General features: G+C 39.6%; 1 protein-coding gene across 1 annotated transcript; it reads left to right on the top strand.

Annotated features, from left to right (window-relative positions):
* Positions 1-4408: 4408 nt before the first annotated feature.
* On the top strand, positions 4409-12884 carry tspan3b (tetraspanin 3b). The gene is made up of 7 exons (XM_061814489.1): positions 4409-4593; positions 6985-7176; positions 7256-7330; positions 7471-7572; positions 8874-9026; positions 9119-9202; positions 10199-12884. Exons 1-7 carry the CDS (start codon positions 4531-4533, stop codon positions 10289-10291), a joined length of 762 nt encoding a protein of 253 aa, XP_061670473.1. The 5' UTR covers positions 4409-4530; the 3' UTR covers positions 10292-12884.
* The last annotated feature ends 80 nt before the right edge of the window (positions 12885-12964 follow it).

Raw genomic sequence — 12964 nt, 5'->3', positions numbered from 1 at the left:
AAAAGTTGGTTCTCTCCTTGTCCGCTGAGATTCACTGATAAATTCTCTCACACGTGCTTCTGAAATACATTCATATAGAGAATTGCTGTCACTCATGCATAATGGAAATGCTCTCACATACTATGACTATGAAATGCTCACACACGACTGAAACACTCTCACAGCACAGAACCATTTTCCTACATTTCTCCTGAAACAATAATTACGAACTGCTGAAATGCTCTCACACTCTACTATAATCCTCTCATACGCACTTCTGAAACGCCCACGCACAGTACTGAAAAAGTCAAATACACTACTAAACACTCACACACCCAATTGAAAAACAATCACTACTGGAGCACATATAGAACTGAAACACTCAAACACACTAGTGAAATACTTTCACCAATACTACTCAAACACTGAACATTCACAACTGAGAGGCTCTCAGCAAAACTACCGAAATGCTCTCAATCAGTATACCATTAAAAATCCTCTCACACATCATTCTATCCATCCATCCATTTCTTTGCCGCTTATCCTCACAAGGATCACAGTAGTGCTGGAGCCCTATCCCAGCTGTCAACAGGGAGGAGACAGGGTACACTGGTTGCCAGCCAATCGCAGGCCACATCGAGACAAACAGCCGCCCTGACAATCACACCTAGGGGCTATTTAGAGTGTCCAATTAATGTTGCATGTTTTTGGGATGTGGGAAAAAACTGGAGTGCCCGGAGAAAACCCACGCAGCCACGGGGAGAACATGCAAAGTCCACACAGGTGGGGAAGGGATTTGAAACCTGGTCCTCAGAACTGTTAACCCATCGCTTTAACAGCTGATCCACCGTGCCGCCCACATCATTCTGAAATATGCTTATTTTGTATACATTACATACTTCAATGTGCTTCATTGGTATGAGTGTCTTTTAGTCTGTAAGCAATGAGTTGCTAAAATTATTTAGCGTAGAATTAATGCCTTACCTTAATAATGCATTATTTTATTGGTCCATAGTTCACCTGTAAACCTAATGAGGCCAAGCATGGATGGATGGGTGTTTGGTAATCTTGTTGTCCTAATGTGTTGTGTTAAAGTACTTGCATTAATTCATTTAAGTGGCTGCATGGACAATTATCAGTGTCCTCCAATGACATACACAAAGATGTCATTTCCACCATGTTACATATATGTTAAATACTTCTCATCATAACTCGCATTACGTGCACTTCCTTAGCCAGTGCACCACAAACCAACACACCCCTGAGGGAGAGTGGGAAAGGGTGTTAAAATTACTTCAATGCAGTCTGGTGACTTTGCATTTACTTGATTAGCCGTAAGGAGCCGTCTTCCTCTCAAATTGTACAGTATGTTAATCTCAGGATCTGCAAATCAAACGTGGTAAAAGAACACGTCAGGAGCTCTTTATATTCACAGCACAGTGGGTGCTGTGAAAGTTCTAATTAAACGATGGAATATGATATTCCTGCAAACTCGTCATTCTGCTCTCATTTTGACTGTGATGACTAAGTCAAATTGAAAATGTCATAGCACTCTTAACATGACCATAAAGGTCGCAATGATCAGTACAATCATATTTCTAGAAGAAATATAAACAGACAAAAAAAATTTGAAAAATGAAATTGCCATTTCCATTTTCATTTTGATTACAGAACACAAAATGAGCAACTGTATGTACTTCTTGACATTAGAAATTATAAACATCAAAAACTAGTGGAGAACCCACAAAATGTATTTAAAATAGAAATAGATACCTACACAGTGGTTACGCTGGTAAAGCGTCGACGTCACAGTTCTGAGGTCCCAGACCTCCCTGTGTGGAATTTGCATGTTCTCCCCGCGCCTGCGTGGGTTTCCTCCAGGCACTTCGGTTTCCTCCCACATCCCAAAGACGTGCAACATTAATTGGACACTCTAAATTGCCCCTAGGTGTGATTGTGAGTGCGGTTGTTTGCCTCCGTGTGTCCTGTGATTGGCTGGCAGACAGTTCATCTCCTGCCCATTGACAGCTGGGTTAGGCGGCAAAAGAAAATGGATGGATGGATGAAATAGATAGCATTTTTTAACATAATTACATAGGTGGGACCAAGTCATTCCCTTCTAAGTCACAACTCAGTTTCAAGTCTTTACCCTCTCGTCCCAGGTCAAGTCCCAAGTCAAGTCAGGTAAGTCCTGAGTCAATTCCCAAGTAGAGACAGCCAAGCCTGAGTCAAGTCATAATTTGAAATTGACTTTGAGTTCAAAGTTTTAGGTTTATGACTTGACTTGGGACTTTGAAGAAAGATAATTGAGACCGATTGTAATCACTGACCTGCTCACACCTCTGCAAAATCTTCTTTTTAAATTCGAAAAGATTTTGACCAATCCATAGACATACTGGATTTCTGAACATAAACAACACAATTCCAACAAAGATAATGATTATCCATCAAGCCACTTCAGAGTAGTGCAACTACTAAAAAGATCCACTCCGAGGGACTCCAATTTCAAGCCACATTGTCCTAACGCCTAAATTGTAGTTGGCACGACTTGAGCTTCTAAAATACCTTTCTTGTAAAGCGCTTTTGAGCCTTCATACTGTAGGAAAGCTCTGTTTCTATTCTAGGCTGTAGTCAGGAGTCCTGCACCTGAGGGATAATTGCTCAGTTTCTCTCCACTGCAGAAGAGTGCGGACGCACTCCAACTGGTTTTCTTCGTAGAGTCAACTTTCTTTGTTGTTTATTTGGGACATGCACACAAATCACTACATGGTGAGGCTCAAATCAGCATCAACATCTGTGTTCTGAAAGCATCGAAGTGGGGAGTCTCAAGGTTTTACAATAATTCCATAGAACAAATTGGTAGTTGTTAGTTCCAAAAAGCGTCCGAATACTAAGATGCTAAGCTTGCAAAACTGGGTCAGCTTGTGTTTCGTTCTGCTATTCAAGGGGACAGACAACACTTTCTACTCAGTGCGCTAGGAAAGATCATTCAAATTTGAAGCGCTCATGCTAACTGGGCTACACATTTGAACGTTATTTTATCAACATATTTCCAAATGATGACACCGATCCAGAAACTTTTAACTCAGTTAAAGTGCTGCCGGTAATAGTGTGACACATCAATGATGGAGCAAGCAAAGGGTGCTAATGTCCCAGTTAAAAAAAAAAAAAAAAAATCCTCTGCCAAGTTACTGCGTGAGTGAACATTTTAGTCAGCCTGTGCATCTGAAAAAAGGGTTACATCTGATAATTGTTAAATATGTATTAGCTATGATGATGTTGGGGGTTTCTTATCATATTATAAAAAAACTGAACGTTCAATGATTTAAGGACCAGTCTAGTGCTTGTGGTGATATACTACCACCTTCTGACCAAACACATTACACCACTTTTTTTGGATTTGATTGTGGGGTTTTAAAGCGAGTTACAGTAAGCTCATCCATGCATCCACCCATTTTCTGAACCGCTTATCCTCACGAGGGTTGCAGGAGTGCTGGAGCCGATCTCAGCTGTCATCGGAAGTGGTTGCCAGCCAAACGCAGGATACCTGGAGACAGACAACAACAATTCACATTTCCTCAATTATTATGATTTTTTTTTTGATACATACATTTTTTACGAGCAAATGATGTATAACAAAACAATAATGTGACACGTTACACGAGACCTATAAAAAGTTAAAAAATGGCATAAAAGGATAGTAAATTCTTTGAAAAACAAGATCGTCACTACAAGTGGAAGAACCTCCAGGAAGAGCTGAACAAAATAACTGGGGGGAGGGAAATCTGGGCTTCTCCGAACCTGGATAAGTGCAAGAAAAAGTAATGGATGGATTGAAGTTAATTTAGAAAATTAAAATATACATTGGGGGTAAATAGAACCGATAAATTAACATTTATTTCACATTTCTCTATTTTTAATGAAGGATTTGTGTCATACTTACAGGTCTGACAATGCAATGAGACATTAAAGAAACATATTTGGGATATCTTAATAAAATACACAAATAACACTTTAATTTCAAAGAAAGAAAGAAATGAACAAATGAATAAATAAATATTATGATTACACTAACTACCTTCACAAAATTTTGCATATTTTTATATTCTTTCTATTTTTAATCAATGATTTGTAGGATTTATGTCGTAAATTAATAAATAAATAATGTTGGGGAGATCCCCAATAACTTCGCCATAATGATCCATTAAATTTCACATTACAATTACTATTTTTTTTTTCACAAAATTGATTCAATCATATTATCATTCAAGCATCTTTGTCAATGTACCATTGAATATTCTAACTACAGCACTAACAATGGCTTGTGAGTTTTGGTGTGACATCACTCACCACGTGACCATTGTTTCTCACCCCTGCCACGTTTTCATTGGTCCATCCCTTGAGAATCTGCACTGTGGGGCGGGGACATCGAAGCCATTTTCTTATCATAACATAAGGAAAAAAAGGGCAGCAGGTGCAGCGTTTTTTTTCCCCGTCTCAGCACGCGGAGACATCTATTTATATTATATTAATATTTGTCTTGCGTGAACGATGGGCCAATGCGGGATTACGTCATCCAAAACTGTCCTGGTTTTTCTTAATCTTATTTTTTGGGTAAGTAAATATGAGCATTGTTGACTGGCGGTGCGGCATCAAGCTTGACGGTGTAGCAGCCGATGTTATTAGCATGCTAGCGCAATGCGACAGAGATGTGCGTTCTCACATTTCCTTTGTGGACCAGCCGCATTTTGGGTTATTATTAAGCGAAATAAACTGTATCGTAATAAAAAAAAACCTAATATCGACAAAGTGAATTTGGCTTCATTCAGTACCGCGGTGACGTCCGCAGCACCTGCTTAGGATGCTTTGCTGTTCAAGCTAGCACGATGCTACATCCCATAAGGGCATCCACGGGAATTTAAATCCAGACTACCTTTAAAATATGAACAATACTCAGCTCAAGGACCGCAGAGTTTATTTAACCGTATGTTTTAAAGGGATAATAGTAAGTATTCTTGGGCTACGCAGCGTTCGTAACTTGAGATGTCGTTGACGTTTGAATGTAATGGAACAGGATTCATATGAATAATGCCTTATAATATATAATCAACACTATAAATGTCAGATTTGTTGATGTGAGGAATGCTTATTTATTTTATCATAACTGGCATAGGGAGAACCTCACATCTCCCGAACATCACTTTTCAGGAAAGATTTTTTTTTATTTAACCAGTGACATTGCATCGCCAAAGAGAACAAGCCATTTTCAACACTTAAGTTGGGACATTTATGTGTAAAAATAACATCCCCAGGTGGGGATTGCCCATTAGTATTGATTGAAAAAATATCATACTAACCAATTTTAGACATATGAGGTTTCGGTATATTTTTTCTGTTCTGATATATTAATGCTAATATACTGTTTTGTATATATCCTATATGTATAACATTTCTTTGCTATTATATATATAACATTTCTATCAATTTATTTCTAACATTCTGACAATGAATGATTTCTACTAGATCGTATTTGTACAGATAGGTTTTGATCATTCAACTGTATCACCAATCCTTGACTTATGAGTTGACTTCAATCGGTGACCACACTTGTAACTCAAAACTCTTTTATGTCAAACCACCTTTTTGCATTAAAATGAATGGAAATGACAATAAAACATCCCAACGCTCCCAAAACCACCACCACCAACAAATTTTGGATTTTTTTTTTTAACAACGAAATTTGCATTTTTACAGTGTGACACTTTTTAAAAACATGCATTTGTGGGCAGCGGGGGACATCATGATTTTCACAAATTATATCCTTCAGTATATCAAAATATTTAAGTGTTTTAATGTGATTCTAATTCTGTTTTTTGTGATAATCTACTAAGAAAACCCAAGTACCCTCTCACAGGCAGCGTCCCATTTTTGGGATGAGATTATAAATGAGTAAAATTATCATATAACTTAACCATAAATGAAAAAGCATTATTTCCTTGATTGTGGCCTGTTAAGAGACTTTTATCTCAATAAGGCAAAAAATTGCCACCCTGCCCATGGATGGGTTAATAATACAAATAAAGTCAACAATTTGCAATTGTCATTTCATGCTAATTTTGATGTATACGCCTTGAGCACCGGGAGGCAGTATAAGACATACTGAGATACTATACGTAGATTTGATAATGAAACAGAAAAATAGTCAGAAATAAATTGTAATAATATTAGTCATTTTCCACAAAAGATAAGGAATTGGGGCGGCATGGTGGATCAGCTGGCAAAGCGTTGGCCTCATAGTTCTGAGGTCCCAGGTTCAAGCCCGGGCCCGTCTGTGTGGAGTTTGCATGTTCTCCCCGCGCCTGCGTGGGTTTCCACTGGGCACTCCAGTTTCCTCTCACATTCCAGAAACATGCAACATTAATTGGAAACTCTAAATTGCCCCTAGGTGTGCGCGTGAGTGGGACTGTTAGTCTTTATGTGCCCTGCGATTGGCTGGCAACCAGTTCAGTGTGTACCCCACCTCCTGCCTGTTGACAGCTGGGATAGGCTCCAGCACTCTCCACGACCCTCATGAGGATAAGGGGGGAAGAAAATGGATGGATGGATGGATTAAGAATTGCTGTTGAAAGGTTTTTAATAACTGTTTATTGATGCTACATTCATTGGTCTCTATGGTATTTGAAGTTGTGTGTTAGTACTGAGCTTTAAGATTTTGTAAGAAAGTTAGTGTTTTTTGTTAAATACGCAAAATGTGTCTCCCTGTTTTTTCCAATAAACTTCAACTGGGAGTGGCAAGCAACTGCTTAGTATGTGCCACGCTGCTATTTCTAGCACTCATAACTCAAATGTTTGCTTGCAACTCAAGACATAAAAGCAATCATGCGATGACTCGAATCTCCAATCATTAGGTCAAGGTACAACTGGAATGTGTAATATAGGTTATCTAGTCTACTGTAATGAGTGAGAGTACGTTGAACTAAACGTCACTCTATATTTTTTGTGAAGGCGGCGGCGGGCATTTTGTGCTACATCGGCGCCTACGTGTTCATCACCTACGATGACTACGACCACTTCTTCGAGGACGTGTACACGCTAATCCCGGCCATCGTCATCATCGCCGTGGGCACGGTCCTCTTCGTCATTGGCCTGATCGGCTGTTGCGCCACCATACGTGAGAGCTCCTGCGGCCTGGCCACCGTGAGTGCGCTCCCGTCCGCCATGTCGGTTAAGAGGGCAATTGCTGTGATTATTGCTGAACTTTTTTTCCTCCGTTCAGTTTGCTGCCATCTTGCTCCTGGTCTTTGTAACAGAGTGTGTGGTGGTGGTGCTGGGCTATATCTACAGAGCAAAAGTAAGATGCTTTATAGATGGATTAAGTTCCCCAAACTGCTGCAAAAAGTGAAAATCCGTAAATGTCCTTCCACGATAATGTTTCTCAAACGTGATGAGATCCTGACGGGCTGACACATTGATAATTACTTTTTTCCCCAGGTGGAAGACGAGGTGAACCACTCCATTCAAAAGGTTTACAATGAGTACAATGGCACCAACACGGATGCTCCTAGTCGTGCTATCGATTATGTGCAGAGGCAGGTGAGGGGGGAAAATATTACAAGTACTCATCATTCTCTCTTGTCACAGTCTCAGTGGAAAAATGGTATTTCAATCTCCCTTTTTCTCCTGTATGTATTGTACTCAAGAGTTAATACTATGCATCTGTTGTAGGGAGGCGTTCAATTCTATAAACACAAATGTTGATGAGAATAAACCCCCAGTATTCACAGGTGGATAGGGACAGAACCCAAGCTGTTTAGAATTGCCTGTAATAATAGTTTTAATTAATGTACCATAAACTAACATACCAAAATACTTCAAGATCATTTCAAACTCACTTCACATTATCCTTAAAAACAAAGAGCTTTTTGATGATTTTATTTAGAAAATAAAAAGAGCACCAGAAGTGCTTATGTACATTCTCTGTTTCCTTCACGAACAACCTGACGTATTGAGATGGTAGTACAATAGTTTCAGTGCTGTCAGATTATTTCTGTGGGACTTTTGAGGAATTACCAGAAAAAGAGAAGAAATATTTCCAATAGTTGGATTTAGAAATTGCAAACTGCGGGGTGGGGACAGGGGACCACTCCTCAGTATTTACAAAATTTGTCAATGTGCCATTTGTAACTGAAGTTTTAACAGAATATGAAATGCCAATTATGATTTAAAAAAAAAAAAAAAAAAAACTGAAGATGAAACTGGCTCGTATTTCCCTGGAATAATATTATGGCCGCTTTCACTATTGTGAAGCGAAAGCATCTCAAAATCTACAAGATGATGCAATTGAAATTATCTGAAGAGCCTACGATGTACCTCAGATGGTGGTGTTTTGGTTAGCAACATACCATAATTCCCATTTTACAGAGCACACCTGGTTATAAGCCTTACCCAGTACATTTGTAAAGGAAATACCATCTGGTACATACATATGCTAACGCTAGCGCTAACAGTGCCGGTTAAAAAAAGAACATGCTGGTAAGAATCACTGAGACACGGCAGTAACATGCTAGAGCAGCGCTTATAGGGCTGGACCGGAAAAGTCACTTCCTCGGCACATATAATTGCACCGGTCTCACTGTTACCTTTTCCGCTCGAGTGCCCCCTTGCGGCCATTTGAAAAAAAAAAAAATGCACAAATTAGCTGCATCACCGCATAAACCGCAGGGTTGAAAGCGTGTGGGGGGGGAAAAAAAGTCGCGCCTTATAGGCCAGAAATTACGGTACTTCCACAAGGTTTCGTAGGTCACTTCATTATCCACAACATCATCTATGAACTTATACTTAGCACTTCTTAACTGCATTACTGACCTGTGTAAATATTTCCTCTGTTGATTTAGCTGCACTGCTGCGGTATCCACAACTACTCGGACTGGAGGAACACTCACTGGTTCAAAGAGTCCAAAAACAACAGCGTTCCCATCAGCTGCTGCCAGCCCAACATCAGCAACTGCACCGGCACCCTGGCCAGACCGGCAGACCTCTACCAAGAGGTCCACACGCGCACGACAACTGTCTGTTTGTTGTGGTTTAGATCCCTTCATTTTATTTGAACTTGCCTGTTTTGTTGTTGTTGTTGTTTTAGGGTTGTGAAGCTCTGGTTGTGAAGAAGTTAAAGGAGATAATGATGTATGTCATTTGGGCTGCATTAACTTTTGCATCGATACAGGTAAGGGGAAACAAGTTGAAATCTGAATTTAGTTTGAACAAAATAGAGTGCAATTTACTGCTACTGTTTAATGTATATATTGTCTTTTGTAAATGACTAATTGTATGTTGAACTTTATGTGGTGGAGTGCTCGTGTGACAAAAATATTGACAATTTCATTGTGCATCTTAAAGCATAACTTGATTCCTAGCAATCGTCATTGAAACGAATTAAGACTTTTCCTTTCTTAAATTATATTCTATATTATATATTCTCATAAAGTAGGTTTTCTCATTTTATTGCAACTTGATTCTTTTGAAATTATGACATTAAAATTGGAAAAATTTGACTTTTTTTTTTAAACTAATTTATCAATTAAATACTAATTAATTTACCATAATTTCCAGCCTATAAGCCGCAACTTTTTTCACATGCTTTCAACCCTGCAGTTGAAGTCATGCGGCTAATTTGTGCATTTTTTCTAACGGCTGCAAGGGGTACTCGTGCGGAAAAGGTAAGAGTGAGACCGGTGGAATATATGTGCCAAGGAAGGGACTTTTACCGGTCCGGCCCTGTTAGCGCTGCGCTAGCATGTTACTGCTGTGTCTCAGTGATTTTTATCGGTATGTTTTTTTTTAACCGGTCCTGTTAGCGCGGCGCTAGCATTAGTGTTAGCGTTAGCATTCAAATCTCTGTGTACCATCTTTCTAAATATCTTGTTTGAATGTGGGTTTCAATGTGGGCACTTGCAGCTTTTACACAGCTGCGGCGTATGTATGTACCAAATGGTATTTCCTTTACAAATGTACTGGGTGAGGCTTATAACCAAGTGCGCTCTGTAGGTTGGGAATTATGGTAAATTAAATTAAAATTAATTTCTTATACTGTGGTTTTACTGTGCTTTGAATCATTATTTTGTGGCTGCAAGAGTAGTTTTTGGGTTTGTTTACCTTTTTGTTTTACTCTACAAATACTGTTTACCGCAAAGTTGTACAAATCTGCACTGTGTGTCTCCAGATGCTGGGCATGCTGTGCGCTTGTGTGGTGCTCTGTAGGCGGAGTCACGACCCGGCGTATGAGCTGCTGGTCACTACCAACAGTTACGCTTGAAGGACTCACATGGGCGGCATCGGAAGGCGAGCGCCACCACGTCACGGTAGATTTCAGCAGTAGTTATATATTTAAACTCAATTGTATAAGCTCAAGCACACATTGCACAATCCAATGAAGTAGCAAACACTGGCGACCCTGTCCCTACACATGGAACCACGTATTTATTTGTATTAATGTTCTTTTCCCGACACTAAGCCAGCATGTAAATAATGGCAAACGGCATTATTTTGTCTTTGAAATATAAAACCGAGCTCATTCAGTCAGAATGGCAAAGAAAAAAAAAGTGTTATGTTATGGTTGAATGTGTGTCAGGCAAATGTGCACTCATGAGAATTTAGTAGGAAATTGAACAAAAAATGTCTTCATTGTGGTTAAATGCACATGAAGCCCAGCATTAAAAATCATTGAGGTGCTGTGCAACCTGGGCCTTCAGTAGGGACTTAACCAACTTAATTCACCTTTTAATACTACCACAATCATACTGCAGTTATTGAAACCATAAGTACTTTTTTTTAAAATGCAATTTCGTAGCACACAACTCTGCCACATCACCTAAAGGAGTTCGGGATCTTATTTATATAAGATGACAACATGATAATGACTAAGGAGGAGATGCTTGGTCATCTGTGAGAGGCTCAAAGTTGAGCAGCTGCTCTTCCGCATCGAGAGGAGCCAGATGGTTAGGTTACGCCTCTGGATGCCTCACTTGTGAGGTGTTCTAGGTAAGTGTCCCACCAGGAGGCAGGTCCGGGAATGACCCCAGGACAGGCTGGAGAGTTGATGTCTCCCACTTGGCTTGTGAACGCCTCGGTATCCCACAGAAGAGCTGGACAATGTGGCCGGAGAAAAGGAAGTCTGGGTGCTGCACCTGCGACCCAAGCCTTGAAAAGCGGAAGATGATGGATAGATAGATGGATGGATGATATTAACCGGACATTGTGTGTTTGCTCTTTCCAACCAATCAGAGAGTGGAGAAATACTGACTCATATCTTGTTGGACCTGCAAGAGGAATTTTAAATCTGATTGGCTAAAGGAACAGTCTCATTGATAATTTAGTTTAAGTTACATCTGCCAGCAACACTGATTGTGAAGTGCCTGTGAAGATTAGCTTGACAAAGGAGCACATAGAGGCTGAATGTATTATCCACATACATGTACTGGAAGGAAGCATTGGAGCCAAGAAGATGTTACAAAATTAAGAGAATAGACGGTTTGTGTTCCGGATGTCTTTAGTGCTGCAGATATGGAGCCAAAAGCCAATGGGATGCTTATCGTGAGAATGGATGTTTTGTTCAATATATCAGGGAAGGTAACGTGTACAAAGTCACAGGCCGAGCAGCAATTGGGTGCGTTGCTGGCCCGAAGCAGGAAAGCTGATTGCAAGGGCCGAGGGTCCCATATTTTGGGTATTAAGACCTTCATAAAGTGACTCTCTGACAAGGACTTAGTATCGAAGTATCCAGACTACTACTACTTCATTTCGACCCAGTTTTATATCCCTTTTGTCCATCTTTGGCGAAGACCTTTCCCTTGCTTCGTTGCCTCTGTGTAGAAGACACACTTGTGAGAGTGCTGGCCCGGGAGCATTAAGGTAACGATGTCGATAAGCTCAAGTTTGAATACGATTGAATGACGTGATATTTTTTTTGGACTCTGAACAGAAAAATGTCTAGAACTCAGTAATGCATGGGCGTTTTAATTCCTATATTCATGTTTAATGAGGCATTATTGGGCCAATATAACAAACCAAATACCAGAAAGGTTTGTTTGGTAAGACATGGAACATTTAAAATAAAACAATATTTTTGTACAACGTACAGTTCTTAGCCAGTCAATCAGCCGCCGCTAGCACTTTTAGCTAATGTTAGCTGTTGACCCCGCTGCCTGAACTTGATCATATTTTCCAGCTCTACATCTTCACTCATGCTTCGAACAATCCTTTGTTCTACTTTTTAACTCTTGTTGAGGCTTGTCCTTTCTTTTGGCATGGAAGAGGTTAAAGCTGGTGGAGATAAACTCCTGTGAGATTCGTTGATGTCGCAAATGGCAGTTTGTGCAATAGTAGGGGCATATGATTTGAACAAGAAGCGGGAAAAAAACCTATCCCAACTTCCAAATTGCTCAAGTGGTTAAGGCAGACAAACAGTTACATAGAAGTTACCGCAAAATAATTGCAGCATGTTGTGTAAAATCCTACTAAATTTGAGTGAAAACACAGCAGTCTGTATGTGGGATCTTTTTTTGTGCTACTTTGTATGAGGATTGGAGCTTTAGAAACATTTTGTGGTTTTAAAAAAAAAAAAGGCTCTTTTTTTTTTTTTTTTTCTTGCCACCTCCCAAAAATTTAAAATTAGCAGCGAAGCAGTTTATTTTTACCGATTTATTTTCATGCTGTGACTTTAATTCAGAATTTGCTTCACTGTTGAAGCACTGTGAATATACATACTGTGAGCCAGTTGAATCCTCAGTGTTGTAAGTGGGAGTGTGGCAATTAATAAGCATACCCTTGTGTTTGTTGGTTTGTTTGTTTTGTTTGTGTTTAGTTACTTCGTCATGCACCCCCTAGTAGGAATGATCTATTTTCTATATTATTTTTATGTGGAATTGTGATGTTTTCCTTTTATTGGAGCTGTTACTTACATTAGACCCCAAAAAATATTTTGCTGCAG

This window comes from Syngnathoides biaculeatus, chromosome 3, assembly GCF_019802595.1.
Source record: "Syngnathoides biaculeatus isolate LvHL_M chromosome 3, ASM1980259v1, whole genome shotgun sequence".
NCBI classification, from domain to species: domain Eukaryota; kingdom Metazoa; phylum Chordata; class Actinopteri; order Syngnathiformes; family Syngnathidae; genus Syngnathoides; species Syngnathoides biaculeatus.
This window is presented reverse-complemented; position numbering and strand designations above follow the sequence as displayed.